General features: G+C 44.0%; 1 protein-coding gene across 1 annotated transcript in view; it reads left to right on the top strand.

The window, feature by feature from the left end:
* The window catches only part of col6a1 (collagen, type VI, alpha 1), an 89707-nt gene that overhangs the window by 45172 nt on the left and 19058 nt on the right, over nucleotides 1–25477 (top strand). The window contains exons 21-25 of the mRNA XM_063051585.1: nucleotides 2742–2804; nucleotides 4239–4301; nucleotides 8839–8889; nucleotides 9691–9726; nucleotides 11590–11652. Coding sequence (XP_062907655.1) covers nucleotides 2742–2804; nucleotides 4239–4301; nucleotides 8839–8889; nucleotides 9691–9726; nucleotides 11590–11652 — 276 coding nt within the window. The remainder of the gene's footprint in view (nucleotides 1–2741; nucleotides 2805–4238; nucleotides 4302–8838; nucleotides 8890–9690; nucleotides 9727–11589; nucleotides 11653–25477) is intronic.

The raw sequence follows: 25477 nt of genomic DNA, 5'->3' as shown, positions 1-25477 counted from the left end.
TCATTCGTAAATCTGGAGGAGGAAGGGAAGATGCTGTTCCTACATCTTCAGGCTCCTGTTCTACTTCCCTGAAGGTAGTAATAATTCATTAGAGACAGACAGTGCATTTGAAGTCTCCCTTCTATCAGACAACATAGAGGCTAACTATCCAGTAGATGGCCTTCACACATCTCTCATCCCCCATCATCATTTGATGGGCATATCCTGATGTCCTCCACAGACAACGAGCAGGCCACATGCTGCACAGGCCCTACAGAGGTCCACACCTCTCACCCTGGGTCTACACCGCCAATGGCAAGTCCATAGATTCCAAGATGTCCCATGGTGAAGACCACCTCCTGGACCCCAACATATGTTCAATAACCCCTATCCTAGGAGATCACTATTGAGTGGGAAACGTCAATGTCACACATTGGGTACCAAAAGTCAGAATGTTGGCTAATAAAGCCAACTGCTTCCACGGAAACATGTACTGAGTCAATCAATTTCAAAGTAACTTCATTACCAAAATACTTACGTCACCAAATGCTACCCTGAGATTCATTTTTTTATAGGCATTTACAGGAAAACAAATCACAATAGAATTTGTGAAAAGCTGTACATAAACAAAAACTGCCAAAGAACTGATCTGCAAAAGAAGACAAATTGTGTAAATAAAATTAAAAATAAAGATTGATTGATAAAATAAATAATATTTCTGTGAACATGAGTTGCAGAGTTCTTGAAAGTGGGTCTGCAGGTTGTGGAATCAGTTCAGAATGGGGAAAGTGAACTGAACCATGCTGATTTAGGAGCCTGAGGTTCGAAGGGTAATAATTGTTCCTGAACCTGATGGTGTGGGACCTAAGGCTCCTGTACCTCCTGCCTGATGGTAATAGGGGGTGTCCTTGATGATGAATGCTGTTTTCTTGTGGCAACAGTCCTTGTAAATATGCTCAGTAATGGGGTGGGGGGAGGGTGGTGGTGGACTGTCATGGACTGGGCTACATCCTTCACTTTCTGTAGACTTCTCCATTCCTGGACATTGATGCTTCCAAGATGATTTTCCATTCAGCAAATAAATCATCTGCGGAACCATTTCCCATCACCACAGGAAATTAAAATCTCTACTGCTGGGGATCTCATTTCTGGAGATCTTGGAAAACTAGGAGCAGACTCTTATGGGGACAACTGCAACCAGAACAGGAGAAAATGCTGCCGTGCCACAGTGTGGAATCAGGTGGAGGAAGGAAGTTGTTGTCTGGACCCAACAAAGAGGGACCAATTTAACGTTGGTATTTCCTGGACACTGTCTGACCAGGGCCCAACCTCAAACAGAAACTGGACAATTTGTCTGGAATCCCTCAAAGAAGCTGATAAAGAGGGTCAAACTCTTTGTTAGTGGTGGGGTCTAACATTGCCTGAGGAAAGGACGTGGGCTGGGCCTTCCTCATTAAACCTCTAGTTCGGGTGAGCCCTTTGCAAGCAACTGCTACCTAAAATGGAAGTAAATCTCTTCAGCAAAGCGTCGTATAGAGCTAGGAGTGGCCTGTGTGTGCATTTCAATAGTACTGTACTCTTGAGGACCTCTGCTAGCCATGTCAGCACTGAAGGTCATAGAGAATGTGGTCCTGCAAAAAAGCTGCGGGCATCAGCTGCTCCCCTAGGTGAGGGCCAGTATTAGAAAAGGCTCAGACAGGGCTGGTATAGTTTCCTTGGCACACATTTCATATGAAGTCCGTTGCCGTAATCAGTTTCTGCTCTGAGTGTTTAGTGCACCATATGGGGCTCACTAATGTTAGAATACTATATATTTTAAACAGACTTGCAGTTTGGTGAACTATTAAAGATCAGAAACCATGGTAACCCAGCAAATCTGGAATTAGCAACAGCATAACACAGACCAGATGCAACACCGGATGCATGAGTAAATTCGTCCGATGTTTGCCAAGTGTTGGAGCAGCGTGATTAGCAGTGGTGTATAAGATCCATCATTTAACTCCAAGTAATAAGAAAGGGCAAGACGCAGCAGTGCCATCTCCTCTTCGGTTCATTTTGGGGATCGCAAGCTCTTTCATATGAACTTCAAACTAAGAACAGTGATTCTGGGATGTACATACTGAAGATCTTCTACTTGACACTCCACTGACCTGGTGCTGAGTTAGTCCCTGAGCTTTCCTTCATCCACAGTCTCACATTATCCATCTGTCTGCCATCTGGATTCCACAAACCTAGCTACCCTCAAATTTGCTACTTACGAGCTTCTTGTGTCTAACATTTTGGCAGTTTGATCTTCAATGTTTAAGAGACATTACCAGTGCTGGTATACAGGCAACCTCAGGTCTGCCTGGAAATATCTGAGGGAGATCATCCAAGACATTTTAATTAGCCTTAATAGCGGAAATTCCCTATTAGTTGACAGCGTTTGCGAAGAACTAGGAAACACTAGCTATGCCATTTCTTTTAATAGATGGTAAATTTTTGTCCCTCTCTAACTATCCTTGAGCAGACTGAGTTCCTGAATGGCTACATTCTATGTGATAAGTTGCAAGATTCTGACCCAAGAAACAGTAACATATGTTTGAGCTGTGACCTGGTTCCCACGTACGTGTCATCTAGTCACTGGCGATGCTGTCAAAGTGGAGTTGCCAACTTGCTGATGGCAGAGGGAGTGAAGATTTATGGTGATGGTGTACTTCCTATATGCCTTGCCTGCTTTGCTTTGCAGTCACCCATGAGCACTCTGCTTTCTTTTGCCTCAGGGGGAGCCTGGCCGTCCTGGGCCCAGGGGATTTAAAGGAGACATGGGACCTCCAGGAAGAGAGGTATGTACTGTGTACTGTGATTACTTAATGCCAGCATTGATCGAGGCGATGGTTTTTCTGATAGGCTTTACTCTCTGTACCCTGACTGTGTTACACTACTCTACAGCCAACACCCATCTCCCCTACCCAGCCTCTGAGAATGACTGCAATGCTAGGCCAGTTTTGCTCTGTAAACCCAGACCACATCTTATCTAGCACTGCCATTATCCTTTATTGACTTTTCGGGAATGTGTCGAACAATGTGGTCAACATTGGCCTGTGCTCTCGTCTCCCAAAGATAAGTCACTCCATTTTAGTAGGGAGGAGAGGAGTTGTTATTTTTTTGTGTCAGTCATCTGAGACAGAATGGAGATGGTAACACTTGTTTCCATGAGAAAACGGACTTACAACACCCTCCTCTTTGGCTGAACTATATTTGGGAATGTGGAAATTGCCAAGTTCCCCGAATGAATATACATTATGAACAATGGCTGGTTTATTTAGTCCGAACTGAATTATTTCTTCAATAATGCTGGGCAATATTTTTTCAAAGTGTTGCTTCCTCAGAATTTCTTTTTGTTTATGATAGACTGCTTGAAGCTGAATGCAAATATAATTTCAGACTACTTGTATCACGCAGGAAACAGGAGAAACAAGGAATGAACTTTTATTGGATATAATGTGTTTAATTGCATAACGGTGCTGATGCTTTGCAATAGTTCAACTAAGCTGAAAATGTTTTGTTGAATGATTTTCGTTTGTACTCAGTGTTTGAGGCCTCTCACTTAAGTGTCTAGCAATAATCAGCCAGCATTGAAGGATTCCAATTGCCCTGATACCATTTCTCCATGACAGTAATGTCCCGGTGAAACCTTTCACCATGCTTGTCACTGACAGCGCCAAGATTTGCAGGGAAGTTGCCTAAATGAGAATGCAGAAAATGAATCTTTAGTGACATGTTGCACCTCATTGTTTTGTACGCTTGAAGCATGTTGTCAACCAGCTGCAACTAGTTTGATGTTCTGTAGTTGCCAGGAAAATTTTCAATAACATCCCTGAGTGCCTTCCTTGTGATTTTCTCCAGTCCCACTAGAAGTTCTCTGAGTTGCCTGACATTGATAATCTTTTGATTTGTGGACCAACAAGACTGCCTTCCTTGATCTTAGCATCAGTTATTCTGGGTTGAATTATTAATTGAAATAACAAATTTAGGTGATTTCAAACAAATGGTGCATGATAGGGAAAATTCATGGTGGTTTTCATGATCAGCAGCCCAAAGTCCACAAGGTACATCCCAAAGTATTCAGGAAGAAAAATCTTTGTTGTCCAGTGTAATGCAATTAACGGAACCTCATCTACACTTCCCTTTATGTATTGGTTGTTCTGTTCTGAATATGTAACTAAAGGACTGAATGTTGAATTAAAGGACTAACTGATGCTTTGTAAACCCTGCAGGGAAACAAGGGACCAAGAGGTCCAAAGGGATATCCCGGAGATGCAGGCCCAATGGGAGAAATGGTAAGAACGGAGACAGAAATGGCAAAGTGCATTCATACACATTAGGACTGGGGAGAAAGAGAAAACCCAAGTTAGCTGAAGCTGAATTAATATTCCCTCTGAACATCTTGAGTAACACAATGGGTACGGCCATGAAGATCTGTCTTATTCATCCCTGCGATTTGGTAACACGTACTGCCCATCTGGGTGGGGTTTCCTCCTGGACGACTGCTGTCTGTGCCAGGATGGAGCTGCCCCAATGTTGTTGGGCAGTGCGTTGCAGGTTATGCTCGCAATGGTGATAAACGAATTGTGCTCCATCCCCAGTATGGCAGCTTTGTAGCTTGCAGTAGAATTTGCAGGTTGTACACTAGGGCTCACCAACTTGTTAAAGGTGGAGGCTTGGGAAGCAGTATTGTAGATACTTTGGGAAATTGTTACAGTACTTTGGCAAACACTGCAGCTTCATAGACATAGGAACAGAATTTGGTCATTTGGCCTATCAAGTCTGCTCCACCATTCTATTATGTCTGATTTATTATCCCTCTCAACACCATTCTCCTGCCTTCTCTCTGTAACCTTTGACACTCTTACTAATCGAGAATCTATCAACCTCCGCTTTAAATATACCCAATGACTTAGCCTCCACAGCTGCCTGTGGCAATGAATACCACAGATTCACCACTCTCTGACTAAAGAAATTTCTCCTCATCTCTGTTCTAAAGGGACATCCTTCTATTCTGAGGCTGTGCCCTCTGATCCTAGACTCCCCCCTCCCACCCCCCCCCACCCGCCACCATAGGAAGCATCCTTTCTACATCAACTCTGTCTCGGCCTTTCAATATTTGATGTTTCAATGAGATCCCCCTTTAGTGAGTACAGGCCCAGAACGCTCCTCAAATGCTCCTCATGCGTTAACTCTTTAATTGCCAGGATCATTCTTGCGAACCTCCTCTGGACCCTCTCCAAAGCCAGCACATTCTTTCTTAGATAGGTGTCCCAAAGCTGGTCACAATGCTCCAAGGGCAGGCTAAAAAATGCCTTATGAAGCCTCAATTTTTCATCTTTGCCTTTTGATTCTAATCCTCTTGAAATGAGTGGTAACATTGCATTCATGTTCCTTACCACTGACTCAACCTTAGGCACCAACAATGATTGTTTAAAGTGGGTGCGATGTGGCAATTTCTGAGCAGCTTTGTCGTGGGTGACGTTGAAGTTTGTAAGTGTTGCTGGAGCTGTGCCATGAATTCCAGCACTCGACTTTCTGCTCTGCAACGTAGCCAAGTCCATTATGTTTTTAGTCCACTCTATCAAGCTCTTGGGTCTAGGTAAATGGGAGAAAGCAGGAATCCACAAGGGTTTGAAATCACGTGGGAAGGGTCTTTAGTTAAGATGGAAGAGTAGACACTGATGTCTTCATAGAATCATGGAGACATCCACATGGAAACAGGCCGTTCAGACCACCAAGCTTCCAACAACCATCAAACATCCAATTACACTCATCCCTGTTTTGTAACTCTCCTGATATTCCCAGCACTTCTTCCCAAATTCTACCCCTTAACTACGTTAGGGGCAATTTATATCAGACAGTTAACCAACCAACATGCACACCTTTGAAACATGGGTAGAAAAGAGAAATCCCATGGGTAACACAGGAAGAATGTGTGGGCTCTTCACAGACCACATCAGAGGGCCACTGTCCGACAGGGAACCTCCGAGTGAAAGGAAGGGAAGGGGACTGGAGAGATATTTGGGTGGAGCAGGTAGAAGTGTTCTCCTGGGTCGCAGGTAAATAAAGAGTGATTGGGGAACAAGTGCAAATTTCAGAGTCCAGTTAATCAGACGATAGTAGGGACAAATAAAAATAAAATCAGTGCAGCCTGTCATGTATTCTCAGAAGATGTGTGACAGGTCTGCTAACTTTCCCCAAGATTAAAGCAATTCCTGTAAAGGAGTGTATAATGTAGCCTGGAGTTATCATCGATGCACAAGTTTTGTTAATGGCCATCAACACAATAATTATAGCAGAAATTTAACTCCATTAGTGATCCAGAGGAACAGTTCCAAACAAACTAGTTGATATCAGTAGTGAGCCCCGGGTAGTGTTATAGCAGGGTGGGGAATCGTGTGGAGTGAGATTGAGCAGGAAGTGACTTTGTCCTCTAGAGCTGCTCTAACAGAGGTGAAGACTGAATTCCTTAGCTCAGGAACACCTTGGATGCAGGCTTTCTTGCACAGCTCTCTTTCCAGGCAAATCAGCTGCAGATTCTCCTCGCACTTCTACTCCTGGGAATTGTACAACTGGGGAACTGTGACACACCTGTATGAACTGGGGAGGGGAGACATGGAACAAACCCTGGTCTTCCCTTCAGTTAATGGGAACCTGGAGCACATGATCACGCCACTAGAGAGACGGTTGGGCAGAAGGCTATGGTCCTAACTAACTGGGCTGGCAATCAAGAAGCCAGGATTTCATATTCCAATGCAGTTAGTTCTGAAGCTGATGATTTGTGAGTTGACGTAGAAATCAGAACACAGAACATAGGACAATACAGGTGCTGACCTTTTAACCTATTCTAAGATCAATCAAACCCTTCCCTCCTACATAGCTTTCAATTTTTCTATCATCCATGTGCCTACCTTATAAGGCATCCGTTAGTCTTGTGAGACCATGGATCTGCGCCTGGAAAGTCTTCACTCTCCAGGGCGCAGGCCTGAGCAAGGTTGTATGGAAGACCAGCAGTTGCCCATGTTGCAAGTCTCCCCTCTCCACGACACCAATGTTGTCCAAGGGAAGGGCACCAGTGTCGTCGCAGAACAATGTGTAATTAAGTGCCTTGCTCAAGGACACAACACGTTGCCTTGGCGGGGGCTCGAACTCACTACCTTCAGGTTGCTAGTCCAATGCCTTAACCACTTGGCCACATGCCTATCTAAGAGTTTATTAAATGCCCCTAATGTATCTGCCTCTACCATCACCCCTGGCAAGATATTCCTCACACTCCCTGCCTCTGTGTTAAAAAAAACTTGCCTCTGACATTCCCCCATTCTCTTCTCCAATCACATTAAAATTAGGCCCCCTTTTATTATTAGGCCTGGGAAATTAACCAGGGAAGTTATTAGATTGCTCATGAAATTATAGACTCTTGGAAAAGTATAGAACAGAAACAGGTTCTTTCATTCCCCCTTGTCCCCCTTGCCCGTGCTGTACACTCATCCCTGTTGTCTAACGCTTGGCCTGTATCCCTCATTCGTCAAAATGGTCACCAAAGGCTGACAGAAAGGAAAGTACTCAACCTGACACATTGGGGAACAGTATGAGCTCCATCCCCAGAGTCGGAGAATCAGTGTGGAAACAGATAGTTTGTCTTGACTTGTCCTCACAACCCAATGGGCACCCCTCTGTATTAATCCGATCTCCCAGTCATCAACTCCTATACATAGAGGATTCAAGTGCTCATCTAGACATTGTTGTCAATACTGTCAGCAACCCAGCTCAGCTTCTTTCTCGGGTAGTGTATTCTAGGTACTCCACACTCTCTGGTGAAGAAGGTCCTCCTCTAAATCTCTTCCCCCTTACCCTAAATCTATGTCCTGTAGTTTTATCTCCCTCTGATATGGAGAAAAGTTTTCTGTAGTCTACCCTGTCTAATCACTCATGATTTTATATAACCTTAGTTATGTCCCCTCTTAACCTCCTCTGTTCCAGGGAGAACAGACCTAGCTTCTCCAGACCCTCCTCATAACTGAACTGCTCTATCCCAGTCTCCTCTGCAACCTCTCCAGCATTATCATGTCACCTATAAAATCCCCCACTGCCTTTTCCCACTTAGATTGGGACAATTTTGGGATTTGTTCTTTTGTTGGGAGCTTGGTTTGTTTTTAATGCCAACACAATGTTTTAGCACACCAAAAATACCTGCAATTCAATTTCTAGACAAGATTATTTCTGAGAACATGAACTTTTAAGTAACTAGGGGTCCATGGACCCCTTGCTTAATGGTCTAGATCCATGGCATAAAAGGGTTGGGAACCCCTGACCTAGAGAGTGAGTGGAAATACAAAACAAGACAAAATGGTTCATGTGGAAAGCATTTTAGTGAAGACTTTTAATGGGCTGAGTGTTTCTGTGTTTCAAACAGGTCAAAAAACCTGGTCTCTGAGCAAATGTGGCTGACGAGGCTCCCATCTGCTGTTTCGTGGTTTTGATCTCCCTATCTTAGGAAAGATGTTCTGACAGTGAAGGGAAAGTAACAAAGGTTCACCTGAGGTCGTAGGGCTGGATTATGAGGAGAGATTGCAGTAATTGGGTCTGTAGTTGCTGGAGATTAGAAGCATGAGATGAGATCTTGATGGAACCTAACAGGACTGGGCACAAAGAAGATGTATATGATAGTCAGGGGTTGTCCTCTTCACTACACTATCAAAGAGATTAATGGGTTGGGAGACGCTAGGAAGGTGATAGTGAGCTGAATAGCCTGCTCCTCCTCTTTTATTTTTTAACATATTAGAACTTCTACCTTTTCATTTGGATAACTGTCTTTATCTTTTCCTTCAGGGAGAACCTGGAAGCCCAGGGAATGGCTCCCGGGGCCCACCAGGATTACCCGTAAGTATTGAGTCCTCCTTTTGATCAATTGCTTATTGCCTTTCAGTCATCTTCAATTTGTTCTTATCAAGAATACAGTCAGAGGCTTTCATACAGAGATAGCCGGCTGGTTTAACACCGGACCCGCAATGTTCAAAAACACTATGCGGTAGGTTGTGAGAAAACAAAATCAGAGACTAAATTCTCCACGGCAAGATCTCATAAAGCAGCAGTGTGATATTGAGGCAATTTGCTTCAGTGATGTTGCTGACTGTTGTCCAGGAGTTTGACGAGAACACATTGACTCGCCTTCAAAGATGTTGCTGTGTGGAGGATTTTCCTACATGCTGTCGAGAGACTGGTAGCGTAGCACTCTCTTAACACTACACTGGAGTGTCCTTGGGTCTCTGGACAGGACAGACCCATAATCTTCAGTCTTAAAGAGAAACATTTTATCAACTAGCATAGTGATCTATCCCAACCAAAGGCATAAGGCTCACATCTATTTGTGGATCAAGAAAGTTCAGACTGCTCTCATGGCTCTAGTCCAGACTGGTTCAGGCATAGTTGGCTTCATAGCCCGGCCACTCCAAAAATAGGAGGGGATCCCATCCAGTCACTCTGTCATGGATCTATGGTGCATGAAGCACAAAAAGCTGTGGGAGCTCAGTCTAATCTTTATGATGATACAGCTTAAATGGAACATTTTGAAATTTTTGACTGATGGCCAGCCAATAGCTTGGGTTGCGTTGTCTCTTCTGCACTGATGTATGTTACTATAAATTGATAAATCTGATAAACATTTTGTTCCTTTTCCCACAGGGTATTCCAGGGATACAAGGATTCCGTGGACCCAATGTAAGTTGCTGCTCCTACCCCCGGGCAGGAATGGGACATCTCCACATCCCTTCTCTTGCCACCCTCCACTCCCTTCCCCCAGAGCCGTAGCAATCAGGGGCTGGTTGGAGCCGGACTGAGCTGGAAGCGATGAACGCTGAGTCAGTGAGGCCGGCTGATGGCCACTCTTTCTGCGCCTGCTCGCTCTCCCATCACAGCTGTTTCTGTGATCCTCTCCCACACACTGTTGCCGTTCATTTCTGACTTATGAAAAAGTTAGGTTAGTACGATTAGTCCATAAGAACAGAACCCTGTCATAACCCTTGGACTGTCTGTACAGGGAGGGAGCCAAATCACGGAGTCAGACCAGATGGCTTGTGTGAAAGGATTTCAGTGAAGAATTTAATGAGCTGAATAGTTTTGTGTTTCTACCATTCAATAGAATTCAATATAAATTAAAATCTAATCTCTGATCGGAAGCTGGGGGTTCCTATTATCCGGATTGTTGGGTCATGAGTCTACAAGTTAATCACAAGAAACTAGACTTGAGTAGCTGTCCTGCTTTGCAACTTACATCCCCTTATACCACAGTGGAATTTGCCGAGACATCAGAAACTCGTACACCAAGAGAATTGTGGTTTGATCTCATGTATTGTTGGACTGGATATAATTAGGAAAATAGAGAAAGTCAAGACTTTTCCTTGGGAAGATGATAAAGGAATATGTGAAAGAGTTCAAAAGATGATTGAAGATGCCTCGGGAAAGCATTTTTCCAGGGGTTGGTTGGAACATCAATACCATACATTGAAAAAGAGGAGAGCACCATTGCAAATAAAAATAATATTGACCTTTAGTTCAAGGTTTTTCAAACAAAGAACTTTCAAGAGGCCAGGTACCCTTATACCATTCCCAAGTGATCTGTTCATTGAAGGAGCATGAGGTGGGTTAGATAATCTAATGCCATTCTTTTGAAGATGAGTGCCTCATCCTAATATTAAGAGATGAGTTGTTTCTGCACGATAGTTCATCATGTAAATGCTGGCAAAGTAAGAAGTGAAAAGCAATTCCTGGCAGAGGGTAACATGAGTGACTTGGATGAGCACGAGGTGCCTGTTATAGCAAGGCTGTGGGATGATCAAGATGAGTGTTCCCTGTGCTTGAACGCAAGAGATATGGTAGCCACACACTAAAATGAGGTGCAGGTCCTGTGGAAGGAGCAACCAGCAACAAGAGCAACTTGTTTCATTGCAGGATGGAGGAGAGGGCAGGAGAGAGAGAGGGAAATGGGAAGGGAAGACAGGAGAGAGGAATGGAGGGGAGGGGGAAGGAAGGAGGAAGGAAGGGGAAGTAAAGAGGAAGGAAAGAAGGGAGAAGAGAGATTTGCATCACTTCTTTAGAAATGTACTCGTGTAGGAAGTGTAAGATCAAGTTCCTTCCTGATCATGGCCAGGTTATGTTTGAGTGGCATTAGTTGACTGGGTACAAGAGAGGACTATGTTAATTTTCTTTAAACTGGTGTCAGGAGATCAATTATGCCCTGGTAAAAGAGTAAATTGGGGCTTAGTTCACCTACAGAAGCTTAAGTTGTCCAAAAGCAAAGAATTTGCAAGCTCGAATTGGAACCTGACACCCGTTCCCCTCCCCCACAGAATGAATGGCAGTGATAACAAACTGTCTGAGAAGCCGAAAGCACAATGCCTGAGTTTTAAAACCATGATATCCAGAAGATAAATCAGTCTCTTAGTTTCTTTCTGCACGAGTTGTTCATTATGTTTCCTTAAAAATAGAGTACGATTCTGACTCAAGAGCAGCAGAGATTGAAACAGCCCCTCTTCTGACTCACACTTCTCTCGCTCTTTTTCCCTCGTGCTCTCTCTCTCTCAGGGAACAGAAGGTTACCCCGGTCCCAAAGGCGATGATGGTGAACCTGGAGACCCTGGAAATGATGTAAGTAGTGGCTTCCAAGTGTGTTTGACAACTTTAGCCTTTGGAGGGAAAGTGTTTGAATGAGACTCTGATCAGACAACCGTTTAGCCTGTGTTGCTTTCCACTATCAATCCGCAAGTAGATCTATAGCCTGGAGATTTGGAATGACCACCTTTGCTCCTTCTGGAATGTTAGTAAGATATACAGTGCTACAAATTATCAACAAGTAAATAGTTTCCAGGCTTCTATAAACCAAAAAGGAAATCATTGGGTTACTTTAAAATGTAGTGTGAACATTTTCCAGTATTGCTAAGGTCAAGTTTATTAATTCTAAAATAGTAAATGGTTAGTGGAGGATGATGACACAATGAAATCTCCACTTGTAAACAGGAAGCCTCTAATAACATTCCATCTTTGCTTTGACTGGGTGAGGCACTTAAGTGGGGGAAAGAATATTTTGCAGGGAAGGAAGTGGGATTGGTTTGAGGGCTGGCATGTACTGAAAGGGCTGAGTGGCCTACCGCATCAGAAGAAAATGATGAGAAATTTATATAAAGTGTGCGGTGTGTTTTCAAGCCATTTTCCTCCTCCCTCAGAAAGCATCTGATGAAACACACGATGGCCTTTTTATTGTTCCGTGTTTTGCTTAGCTTTGTTTAAAGGCGAGTATCGTCCACTTATAAAACATGTGACCAGGGTACCCATGATGCACTGGGCTTTATCCACTACGTTATGAAAGTTTTTCCATTCCAGATCATTGGTGTTTCCATACTAGTGCAAGCTGGTTGGCCAACAATGTCAATCTGCTCCAAGATCAATCCAACCTTTCCCTCCCACATTTTTCTTTCATCCTGTTTACCTCATTTAGCTCTACTTGGAGTCGTACGGACTCATAGAGTGCAGAAACAAGCCTTTTGGTTTAGGTCAGCCATTAAGCACCAATTTGCATTAATCCATTTTTATTTTCTCAACATTCCCCTCAGATTCTATCAGTCACCTACATACAAATGTAATTTAGTTAACAATACCAACTAACTCTTGATTGGAGGAGATTGGAGCACCCAGTGAGAATCACTTGGAGCACGTGTAAACTCTACACAGACAGCAGTAGAAGCCAGGATCAATCCCAAGTCAATAGAGCCATGAAGCAATGGCTCTGCTAGGTGCCCCACTGTGAAACTGTGTTCTTTACTGTGTAAATTAAACTCAACCCCGTCAACTAGTCTAAGGGTCTTGTGCAGAGAGAAGCCAGCCAGGGTTACTCTGATCCGCTCTGGTGGAAGTGTCTGTTAACCCTTGCTGTGCATGCAGTTGGAGAGAAACTTCCAGAGAAAGTGTTGCTCTTCTGGCCTGTTTCTGTAACTAAATCAATTTCCAACAAAAATTTAAAAAAAACCCTGTTGAGAAACTCATTGTGTCAGGCAGCATCTGTGGAAGGAAATGGTAAGTCTACATTTTGGGTGGAGACCCTTCATCTGGAATGAAGAAGGTAAAGAGTCCAAGGTGAAACATCAACTGTCCATTTCCCTCCATGGATTCTTCCAGCAGTTTTTTGTTGCTCCGGATACCAGCATCTTTTATGTCTCCAATAAGAGCAAGAAGTTGTAATGGAGAGACAATAGGGGAGCAAAATATCTGAGTTATTTCAGGTTCCAAACAAATCCTTCAATATTTCCTCAGTGGTGGAGAGGAGACGTTTAGGGATGTGTGCCCAGTAATTCAACATCTACAAAGGTTGTGTCAATCTGGTGAGCACACTGAGGCCACCAATTCTCCCCTCTCTTGTCCTCCTTTCACATATGTGCTGGGTGGTGCCTGATTCCTCAAAGCCCTGTGTTCATGTGTGATGCCATCAGTTGAAAGGCTCACACTCTACAATGTTACACAAGGCATGTCTGGAAGTCGAGTGCTAAAGAAGAGAAGGAAGATTGCGTAAATCATCTATTTCTCAAGACGATTATGGAGATTTTCAAAAATCTCCCATACATCAACAGATATTTGTATAGTATAACAGCTTAAGTACTGGTCAAACAGAACTATTCACCAAGGAAATAATAATACCTGTTACTCAAAGCTTAGTCAAAGGAGGAGTAAATAAGGTAGAAGTGTTTACAAGATATCAATGGCAGTATCTGCTGGTGCTTGGGTATTTTACATGCCTCTGGAACCACCCAGGGGTTGTCAGTTGAGTATCTTATATGGTGAGGGATCTTATCACATAAAGAATTCCAGAAATTATGGTCACCATAAGAGTTGGATATAAATGTCCAGAACTGGAGGGAGAGACCTTGCATGGTTAAAGGGTTAAAGGGCTGGAGCCTACTCCCATGTGTTAGTGACCTTCTCTATTTCACCAGCGGTAGGCTTAAATTCAGATGTCTAGGTAAAAAGCCCAGCATGTCCCTCTAAAACTTCTTATTCCATTTTGACCTTTAAACTTGTCATAGAGTCGTGGAGCACTGGACCACTACAGAACAGATATGGGCCCTTCAGCCCATCTAGTCCATGCTGAACTACTATTCTGCCTAGTCCCATCCACCCACACCCAGACCAGAGCCCTTCATACACTCACATCCATTACTTTTCCAAATTCCTCTTTAACGCCGCAATCAAACCCACATCCACCACTTCCACTCGCAGCTCGTTCCATACACTCACCACCCACTGAGTGAAGACGTTTCTTTCAGGTTCCACTTAAATATTTCACCTTCCACCTTTAACCTATGACCTCTAGTTTTACCAAGCCTGTACTCACCTGGGCTGATACCCAGTGTGCTGTAGCGCAGTCGGATCATGCTCCTGGGAATGTTTCACCACACTCCCAAGTGCTGCTCAAATGCAGGTTGTTGTGAGCCAAGATCAGCCTCCTTTGGCTCACTGGTGCCTCTGTCCATTGGAGGAACAGCTGTAGAGAGCAGTCCGTCTAGTGAACCCATAAACTATTTCCTGATGAGTTAATAGTTCCCATATTGTCCCAAGGTCATGGAACAGCTGGAATGGCTACTCTGGCTCATTGCCGCCTTCCCTGTCCTCTTTACTTCTTCCAGCTGTCGGCTTTGTTCCTGATTGTCTGGCGATCCCATCAGTGGTAGAGTGCCTCAGCGTTAATCGGGAGTGATGGTTACAGCACCCTTAGCTTTAACCCATTCTTTCAGAATTGTTGGATGATCAGAATGAGTAGAAACTGAAATGCTTTCACTTGAGTCTCAAGGTCAGGGGCCAGTCATTTAAAAGTGGAGCTAAACAGAAAATACCCTTCACAGGTGTCGATAGATCTCTGAAACTCTCCAGCCCAGGAAGCTGTAGTTCTTAAAGGTGAGGTAGATTAAATGTTTGAAAGACCAAGGAAATGGGGAACTGGCATAGAAGAGGAGGTGAGGCCAACATAGATCAGCCAAGGTCATATTGAAAGGTGATGCAGGCTTAGCGGTGGGGGGGGGTGCTAATGGCCTATTCATGGAACGTAGAACAGCACAGCACAGGATAGGTCCTTTAGCCCACAATGTCTGCATCAAACACAATGCAAAGTAAACTAAATCTCTTCTTCTCGCACAGATCCATATCCCTGATATTCATGTGCCCACCTAAAATGTCACTGTTGTCTCTGCTTCCACCACTGCTCCTGGCAGCCCATTGCACACACCTACCTCTCTCTATGTAAACAAATATGCCCCCCACATCTCTGCTAAACTTTACCCCCCTCACCTTAAATACACATTAAATGTATAATATACATAACAAATACTTAACCAACAGTAAAGAGCTCAGCACTAATCTCCCCAGCACACAATTGGCCATGGGCCCGCAATCTAGAAACGAACCATACGTAACTTCCCAATGAATTCTACCAAACCAGTTTTGTGTCCATTTGGCTGGCTTAGCGCAGATCTCCTGTGATCTCACCTCCCAACCACTCTACCATGTGGGATGTTTCAAAAGCCTTGCTGAAGTCCATGGAACCATCATGTACCTCCTTGCTCTCGTCAATCCTATTGTTCACCTCTTCAAAAAAAAAACTCAACCAAATTTGCGAGACGTGATTTTCCATGACTGGAGCATTGAACATTACAGCATAGTACAGGCCCTTTGGCCCAAAATGTTAAGCTGAATTTTTAACATACTCTAAGATCAATCAAACCCTTCCCTCCTACATAGCCCTCCATTTCTCTATCATCCATGTGTCTATCTAAGTGTTTCTTAAATGACCCTAATGTATCTGCCTCTACCATCAGCCCTGACAGAGTGTTGCATTAACTTACAACTCTCTGTATAAAACAACTCACTTTGGCATCCCCCCCGCCCCCACCATTATACTTTCCTCCAAACATTTTAAAATCATGCACTCTCGTATTAGTCATTTCTGCCCTGGGGGAGAAAAGTCCCTAAGCCTCTTATCATCTTGAACATGTCTAACAAGTCACCTCTCATCCTCCTCCTCTCCAAAGAGAATATCCCTAACTCCCTCAGCCTATCATGGAATATGACTCCCCATTTTTCTATAACCAATGTGCCTGTCCAAGGGTCTCTTAAATGTCCCCAATGTATCTGGCTCGACACCAACACTGGCAGGGCGTTCCACGCACTAACCATTCTCTGTGTAAATAAACTTTGCTCTGATTCCCCTCCACTGTATTCTACTCCAATCACCATAAAATTATCCCCCCCCCAAGACAAGCTCTAATCAGTTCTTGCTTTTCCAAACCCCCTGCTACTGATGTGAAGCCTGCTGACCTGTATTACCCCAGCTTGTCCTTGCAGTTTTTTTTAAACAAGGGCTCAACGTTAGTCACCTTCTAGTCTTCGGTAACTCACCTAACTCCCTGCCCCTGGGAGATTAAAAATCTCTGCCAGGTTTATAGAGGACCCCTGGAAATTGACCTTTTATTTTTCAAGATGTCAAAACAATCTGGCAGGATTATCAACCTTAGTCTCACTGAGACTATGGGTAATTGGCACTGTGATGTATCTAACATGCACAATTATCTACAAAGAGCAGGCTGCTTATGGTGACTTCTGCTCAGAGCCATGGTTTGTCCGCATAATAGTGATAGAACAGTACAGCTCAGCAAAAGTTCCTTTGGCCCATCTAGTCCATGCTAAACTATTGTTCTGCCTAGTCCCTTCAACCTGCACCTGGACCATAGCCCTCCATACCCCTCCCATCCATGTACTTATCCAAACTTCTCTTAAATGTCGAAACTGAACCCACAATCAGCCCTTCTGCCCACAGCTCATTCTGCACCCTCCCCATCCTCAGGTTCCCCTTAAATATTTCTCCTTTTCACCTTTAACCTATGATCTTTAAATTGACCAAGCTTATGGTCACCAGGCCTGATACCCGTCTTGCTGTGGCACAATCAGATAGATCATGCTCCATCACAACGCCCTGGAACGTTTCACCACACCGCTCAAATGCAGGCGGCTGCCAGCCAAGATCAGCTTCCTCTGGCTCGCTGGTGCCTCTCTCCATCGGGGGAGCAGCTGTGGAGAACAGTCTCTCAAAAGAACCCAGAAACCATTTCCTGGCGATTTAGGGTTCCATCTCAGGTTCCCTTTAAACATTTCACTTTTCACCCTTAACCCATGATCTCCGGTTCTATTCTCACCCAACCTCAGTGGAAAAGGCCTGCTTGCATTTACCCTAGCTATACCCCTCATAATTTTGTATACCTCTATTAAATCTCCCTTTTTTCTCCTATACTCCAGAGAATAAAGTCCTAAACTTTTCAATTTTCCCCTATACCTCAGGTCCCTAAGTCCTGGCAACACCCTTGTAATTTTTCTCTGCTCTCTTTCAATATTATTGATATATTAACATACAGCAAGTCCTAGATGCTTGGTCATCAATGTGACTTTTTGTCTTAACCACTGATTTTACTTTGATGTTGATGTTTTGCTGTGAAAGTTGCCTAATCTCCTTCCCCCGCCTCTTCTTGCCTGCTTTGGCTGAAAGCATTCAGGATCAGATCCACATTCTTTGCTTCAGTCCACAGCATAGGGGCGGGGCTGCGCTCTGGATGGGAAATAGTTCTCCCGTGGATCCAACATGTGTTGTCTTTTCCAAGAAATCATTCCTCAACTTGGATTTAGATCCTCCTTTATCAAAGTAAACTTTCTGAGGAATTCAAGAGGCATAATTTTTTTTTTGTATGATGGCTTTTCTTGGATTTCTCTGATTTAGAAACATAGAAAATAGGTGCAGGAGTAGGCCATTCGGCCCTTCGAGCCTGCACCGCCATTCAGTATGATCATGGCTGATCATCCAACTCAGAACCCTGTACCTGCCTTCTCTCCATACCCCCTGATCCCTTTAGCCACAATGGCCATATCTAACTCCCTCTTAAATATAACCAATGAACTGGCCTCAACTGTTTCCTGCTGCAGAGAATTCCACAGATTCACCACTCTCTGTGTGAAGAAGTTTTTCCTCATCTCGGTCCTAAAAGACTTCCCCTTTATCCTTAAACTGTGACCCCTCGTTCTGGACTTCCCCAACATCAATTATGACGTTATAACAATTAGTGAAACTTGGCTACAGGAGGGGCAGGACTGGCAGCTTAATATTCCGGGGTTCCGATGTTTCAGATGTGATCGAGGCAGAGGAATGAAAGGTGGGGGAGTGGCATTGCTTGTTAGGGAAAATATTACAGCAGTGCTCAGGCAGGACAGATTAGAGGGCTTGTCTACTGAGTCCTTATGTGTGGAGCTGAGAAACAGGAAAGGTATGGCCACATTAGTGGGATTGTATTACAGACCACACAATAGTCAACGAGAAATGGAAGAGCAAATCTGCAGGGAAATAGCAAGCAACTGCAGGAAACATCAAGTTCTGGTGGTAGGGGTTTTAATTTTCTATATATTGATTGGGACTCCCATACTGTTAGGGGTCTAGATGGTTTAGAGTTTGTAAAATGTGTTCAGGAAAGTTTTCTAAATCAATATATAGAGGGACCAACTAGAGGGGATGCAATATTGGATCTCCTGTTAGGAAACGAGTTAGGACAAGTGACGGAAGTCTGTGTAGGGGAGCACTTTGGTTCCAGTGATCATAACAGCGTTAGTTTCAACTTGATCATGGACAAGGATAGATCTGGTCCTAGGGTTGAGGTTCTTAACTGGAAGAAGGCCAAATTTGAAGAAATGAGAAAGGATCTAAAAAGCGTGGATTGGGACAGGTTGTTCTCTGGCAAGGATATGATCGGTAGGTGGGAAGCCTTCAAAGGAGAAATTTTGAGAGTGCAGAATTTGTATGTTCCTGTCAGGATTAAAGGCAAAGTGAATAGGAATAAGAAACCTTGGTTCTCAAGGGATATTGCAACTCTGATAAAGAAGAAGAGGGAGTTGTTTGAAATGTATAGGAAACAGGGAGTAAATAAGGTGCTTGAGGAGTATAAGAAGTGCAAGAAAATACTTAAGAAAGAAATCAGGAGTGCTAAAAGAAGACATGAGGTTGCCTTGGCAGTCAAAGTGAAGGATAATCCAAAGAGCTTTTACAGGTATATTAAGAGCAAAAGGATTGTAAGGGATAAAATTGGTTCTCTTGAAGATCAGAGTGGTCGGCTTTGTGCGGAACCAAAGGAAATGGGGGAGATCTTAAATAGGTTTTTTGCGTCTGTATTTACTAAGGAAACTGGCATGAAGTCTATGGAATTAGGGGAAACAAGTAGTATGATCATGGAAACTGTACAGATCGAAAAGGAGGAGGTCCTTGCTGACTTGAGGAAAATTAAAGTGGAGAAATCCCTGGGACCTGACAGGGTGTTCCCTCGGACCTTGAAGGAGACTGGTGTTGAAATTGCAGGAGCCCTGGCAGAAATATTTAAAATGTCGCTGTCTACAGGTGAGGTGCCGGAGGATTGGAGAGTGGCTCATGTTGTTCCGTTGTTTAAAAAAGGATCGAAAAGTAATCCGGGAAATTATAGGCTGGAAAATTTAACGTCGGTAGTAGGTAAGTTATTGGAGGGAGTACTAAGAGACAGAATCTACAAGCATTTGGATAGACAGGGACTCATTAGGGAGAGTCAACATGGCTTTCGGCGTGGCAGGTCACGTTTGACCAATCTATTGGAGTTTTTCGAGGAGGTTACCAGGAAAGTGGATGAAGGGAAGGCAGTGGATATTGTCTACATGGACTTCAGTAAGGCCTTTGACAAGGTCCCGCATGGGAGGTTAGTTAGGGAAATTCAGTCGCTAGGTATACATGGAGAGGTGGTAAATTGGATCAGAACATTGGCTCAATGGAAGAAGCCAAAGAGTGGTAGTAGAGAATTGCTTCTCCGAGTGGAGGCCTGTGACTAGTGGTGTGTCACAGGGATCAGTGCTGGGTCCATTGTTATTTGTCATCTATATCAATGATCTGGATGATAACGTGGTAAATTGGATCAGCAAATTTGCTGATGATACAAAGATTGGAGGTGTAGTAGACAGCGTGGAAGGTTTTCAGAGCCTGCAGAGGGACTTGGACCAGCTGGAAAAATGGGCTGAAAAATGGCAGATGGAGTTTAATGCAGACAAGTGTGAGGTATTGCACATTGGAAGGACAAACCAAGGTAGAACATACAGGGTTAATGGTAAGGCACTGAGGAGTGCAGTGGAACAGAGGGATCTGGGAATACAGATACAAAATTCCCTAAAAGTGGCGTCACAGGTAGATGGGGTCGTAAAGAGAGCTTTTGTTACATTGGCCTTTATTAATCGAAGTATTGAGTATAAGAGCTGGAATGTTATGATGAGGTTGTATGAGGCATTGGTGAGGCCGAATCTGGAGTATCGTGTTCAGTTTTGGTCACCAAATTACAGGAAGGATATAAATAATGTTGAAAGAGTGCAGAGAAGGTTTACAAGGTTGTTGCCGGGACTTGAGAAACTCAGTTACAGGGAAAGGTTGAATAGGTTAGGACTTTATTCCCTGGAGCGTAGAAGAATGAGGGGAGATTTGATAGAGGTATATAAAATTATGATGGGTATAGACAGAGTGAATGCAAGCCGGCTTTTTCCACTGAGGCAAGGGGAGAAAAAAACCAGAGGACATGGGTTAAGGGTGGGGGGGGGGGAGTTTAAAGGGAACATTAGGGGGGGCTTCTTCACACAGAGAGTGGTGGGCGTATGGAATGAGCTGCCAGACAAGGTGATAAATGCGGGTTCTTTTTTAACATTTAAGAATAAATTGGACAGATACATGGATGGGAGGTGTATGGAGGGATATGGTCCATGTGCAGGTCAGTGGGACCAGGCAGAAAATGGTTCGGCACAGCCAAGAAGGGCCAAAAGGCCTGTTTCTGTGCTGTAGTTTCTATGGTTCTATGGTTCTATCGGGAACTATCTTCCTGCATCTAGCCTGTCCAATCCCTTTAGGAATTTATACATTTCAATAAGGTCCCCCCTCAATCTTCTAAATTCCAGAGAGTATAAGCCCAGTTGATCCAGTCTTTCATCATATGAAAGTCCTGCCATCCCAGGAATCAATCTGGTGAACCTTCTTTGTACTCCCTCTATGGCAAGAATGTCTTTCCTCAGATTAGGGGACCAAAACTGCACACAATACTCCAGGTGTGGTCTCACCAAGGCCTTGTACAACTGCAGTAGTACCTCCCTGCTCCTGTACTCAAATCCTCTTGCTATGAGTGCCAGCGTACCATTCACCTTTTTCACCGCCTGCTGTACCTGCATACCCTCTTTCAATGACTGGTGTATAATGACACCCTGGTTTCATTGCATCTCCCCTTTTCCTAATCGGCCACCATTCAGATAATAATCTGTTTTCCTGTTTTTGCCACCAAAGTGGATAACCTCACATTTATCCATATTAAATTGCATCTGCCATGAATTTGCCCACTCACCTAACCTATCCAAGTCACCCTGCATCCTCTTAGCATCCTCCTCACAGCTAACACTGCCGCCCAGCCTCGTGTCATCCGCAAACTTGGAGATGCTGCATTTAATTCCCTTGTCTAAGTCATTAATAAATATTGTAAACAACAGGGGTCCCAGCACTGAGCCTTGCAGTACCCCACTAGTCACTGCCTGCCATTCTGAAAAGGTTATTCCCACTCTTTGCTTCCTGTTTGCCAACCAATTCTCTATCCACATCAATACCTTACCCCCAATACCGTGTGCTTTAAGTTTGCACACTAATCTCCTGTGTGGGACCTTATCAAAAGCCTTTTGAGAATCCAAATATACCACATCCACTGGTTCTCCCCTATCCACTCTACTAGTTACATCCTCAAAAAATTCTATGAGCTTCGTCAGACATGATTTTCCTTTCACAATTCCATGCTGGATTTGTCCGATGATTTCACTGCTTTCCAAATGTGCTGTTATCACATCTTTGATAACTGACTCTAGCATTTTCCCCACCACCGATGTTAGGCTAACTGGTCTATAATTCCCCGGTTTCTCTCTCCCTCCTTTTTTAAGAAGCGGGGTTATATTAGCCACCCTCCAATCCTCAGGAACTAGTCCAGAATCTAAAGAGTTTTGAAAAATTATCACTAATGCATCCACTATTTCTTGGGCTACTTCCTTAAGCACTCTGGGATGCAGACCATCTGGCCCTGGGGATTTATATGCCTTTAATCCCTTCAATTTACCTAACACCACTTCTCTACTAACATGTATTTCCCTCAGTTCCTCCATCTCACTAGACCCTCTGTCCCCTACTATTTCCGGAAGATTATTTATGTCCTCCTTAGTGAAGATAGAACCAAAGTAGTTATTCAATTGGTCTGCCATGTCCTTGTTCCCCATGATCAATTCACCTGTTTCTGACTGTAAGGGACCTACATTTGTCTTAACCAATCTTTTTTCTTTTCACATATCTATAAAAGCTTTTACAGTCAGTTTTTATGTTCCTTGCCAGTTTTCCCTCATAATCTTTTTTCCCTTTCCTAATTAAGCCCTTTATTCTCCTCTGCTGGACTCTGAATTCCTCCCAGTCCTCAGGTGAGCCACTTTTTCTGGCTAATTTGTATGTTTCTTCTTTGGAATTGATACTATCCCTAATTTCCCTTGTCAGCCATGGGTGCACTGCCTTCCCTGATTTATTCTTTTGCCAAACTGGGATGAACAATTGTTGTAGATCATCCATGCAATCTTTAAATGCTTGCCATTGCATATCCACCGTCAATCCTGTAAGTGTCATTTGCCAGTCTATCTTAGCTAATTCACGACTCATACCTTCAAAGTTACCCCTCTTTAAGTTTAGAAACTTTGTTTCTGAATTAACGATGTCACTCTCCATCTTAATGAAGAATTCCACTATATTATGGTCACTCTTACCCAATGGATCTCTCACGACAAGATTGCTAATTAACCCTTCCTCATTGCTCAAAACCCAGTCCAGAATAGCCTGCTCTCTAGTTGGTTCCTCGACATGTTGGTTCAAAAAACCATCCCGCATACATTCCAAGAAATCCTCTTCCTCAGCACCTTTACCAATTTGGTTCACCCAATCTATATGTAGATTGAAGTCACCCATTATAACTGCTATTCCTTTATTTCACGCATTTCTAATTTCCTGTTTAATGCCATCCCCAACCTCACTACTGCTGTTAGGTGGCCTGTACACAACTCCCACCAGCGTTTTCTGCCCCTTAGTGTTATGCAGCTCTACCCATATCGATTCCACATCCTCCCGGCTAACGTCCTTCCTTTCTATTGCGTTAATCTCCTCTCTAACCAGCAATGCTATCCCACCTCCTTTTCTTTCACGTCTATCCCTCCTGAATATTGAATATCCCTGAATGTTGAGCTCCCATCCTTGGTCACCCTGGAGCCATGTCTCTGTGATCCCAACTATATCATATTCATTAATAACAATCTGCACTTTTAATTCATCCACCTTGTTATGAATGCTCCTTGCATTGACACACAAAGCCTTCAGGCTTGCTTTTACAACACTCTTAGCCCTTATACAATTATGTTGAAAAGTGGCCCTTTTTGATTTTTGCCCTGGATTTGCCGGCCTGCTACTTTTACTTTTCACCTTACTACTTTTTGCTTCTACCCTCATTTTACACCCCTCTGTCTCTCTGCACTTGTTCCCATCCCCCTGCCACATTAGTTTAAATCCTCCTGAACAACAGTAGCAAATGCTCCCCCTAGGACATTGGTTCCAGCCCAGCCCAGGTGCAGACCGTTCTGTTTTTACCGGTCCCACCTCCTCCAGAACTTGTTCCAATGCCCCAGAAATTTGAATCCCTCCCCCTTGCACCATTTTTTCAAGCCACGTATTCATGTGATATATCCTCCTATTTCTACTCTGACTAGCACGTGGCACTGGTAGTAATCCAGAGATTATTACCTTTGTGGTCCTACTTTTTAGTTTATCTCCTATCTCCCTAAATTCACCTTGTAGGACCTCATCCTGTTTTTAACCTATGTCGTTGATACCTATGTGCACCACGACCACTGGCTGTTCACCCTCCCACTCCAGAATGTCCTGCAACCGCTCAGATGCATCCTTGACCCTTGCACCAGGGAGGAAACATACCCTCCTGGAGTCTCGTTTGCGGCCGCAGAAATGCCTATCTATTCTCCTTACAATATCTCTTGGATTTTCTGGAATCAATTTGGAAATTTCATCAGTACTTTTAAGTATAAGTCATGTGAAATCTCTGGGGGGGGGGAGGGTGGAGAGAGGGAGAAAGACAGTAAATATCCTCCTTCCCTTTCTCACATGGTCCACTCTTCTTTCCTTCTTCAGCCCTTTACATTTTCCACCTGTCTCCTTACTTCATGTGCCCTCCCCCATCCACCCACCTTCCCTTTCACCCGGTGTCACTTATCACCAGCCAGCTTGTGTTCCTTCTCATCCTCCCACCTTCTCAATCAGTCTTCCTCCCCTTTCCTCTCCAGTCCTGATGAAGGGTCTTGGCCCAAAATATTGACTCTAATTCTTACCATAAACGCCACCTGAACTGCTGAGCTCTTCCAGCATTTTGTGTGTGCTGTCCTGGGCTTCCAGAATTATGTGAGTAAATGTCGAAACGTTTCCACCAGTGGGAGAACCTCGAATAAGGAGACATGGTACCTGATGAGGGGACAGTGATTTAAAGCTGAGTCGCACAGGAACATCTCCTCTGGAATTTGCTACACAAGAGGGTTGAGAAATAGGGGAATGGAGTGCGGCGGAGAACAGGGAAAGGTGAGGAGATGCCACCCGGGGCACTCAGTGTGACTATGTTGATGTTCAGGCATCTTTGAGTGGCCAAGGGCCCTACCCTTGCTCCCAATTTCTTCCGTTTTTAGGTTCTCTCCACAGCAAGTAACAGCCCCATAATCCTGCAACTATAACCCTCGAATGCTTGTGGAAACATCTCGAGTTTTATGCTGCCATGTCTGCTTGGTATCTTTTATGTTTCAATAGAACCTCCCCTCATTCTTCTAAAATCCAAGTTTGCTTCCTTTAGTCACTGGACAATCTATCTCACCCCAAGATTTAGCTTGGGCAATCTCTTCAGGATTGCCTCTCATGTCACTACAGAGTTAGTTTTAAAATAAGGCAACTGAAACCGTGCATTGAGAGGATTGAAGCTGTTATCGTAGTTTGCAAAGGCAGCCATTTTGAAGAAGTGCTGAACTTGAAGGGGCCAGAGGAGAGAGACCATTAATAATGAGGCTGCCAAATCTGGCTGTACGCATTCCTGGAGGTCTCATCATGAGCCCCCCACCCACCCCCCCACCCCCGCCTCCGTCTCCAGACAGACTCAGAACACCTCTGTCCAAGTGGCAATCCATGTTACATGAGCAGCACACAAAATGCTGGAATAACTCAGCAGCTCAGTCAGCATCTATGGAAATGAACAAACAGTCAATGTTTCGGGCTGAGATCCTTTATCAGCAA

Source organism: Mobula hypostoma, chromosome 6 (assembly GCF_963921235.1).
Source record: "Mobula hypostoma chromosome 6, sMobHyp1.1, whole genome shotgun sequence".
NCBI lineage: Eukaryota > Metazoa > Chordata > Chondrichthyes > Myliobatiformes > Myliobatidae > Mobula > Mobula hypostoma.
Note: the sequence above shows the minus strand (reverse complement) of the source record. Positions and strands in the feature narration are given on the sequence as shown.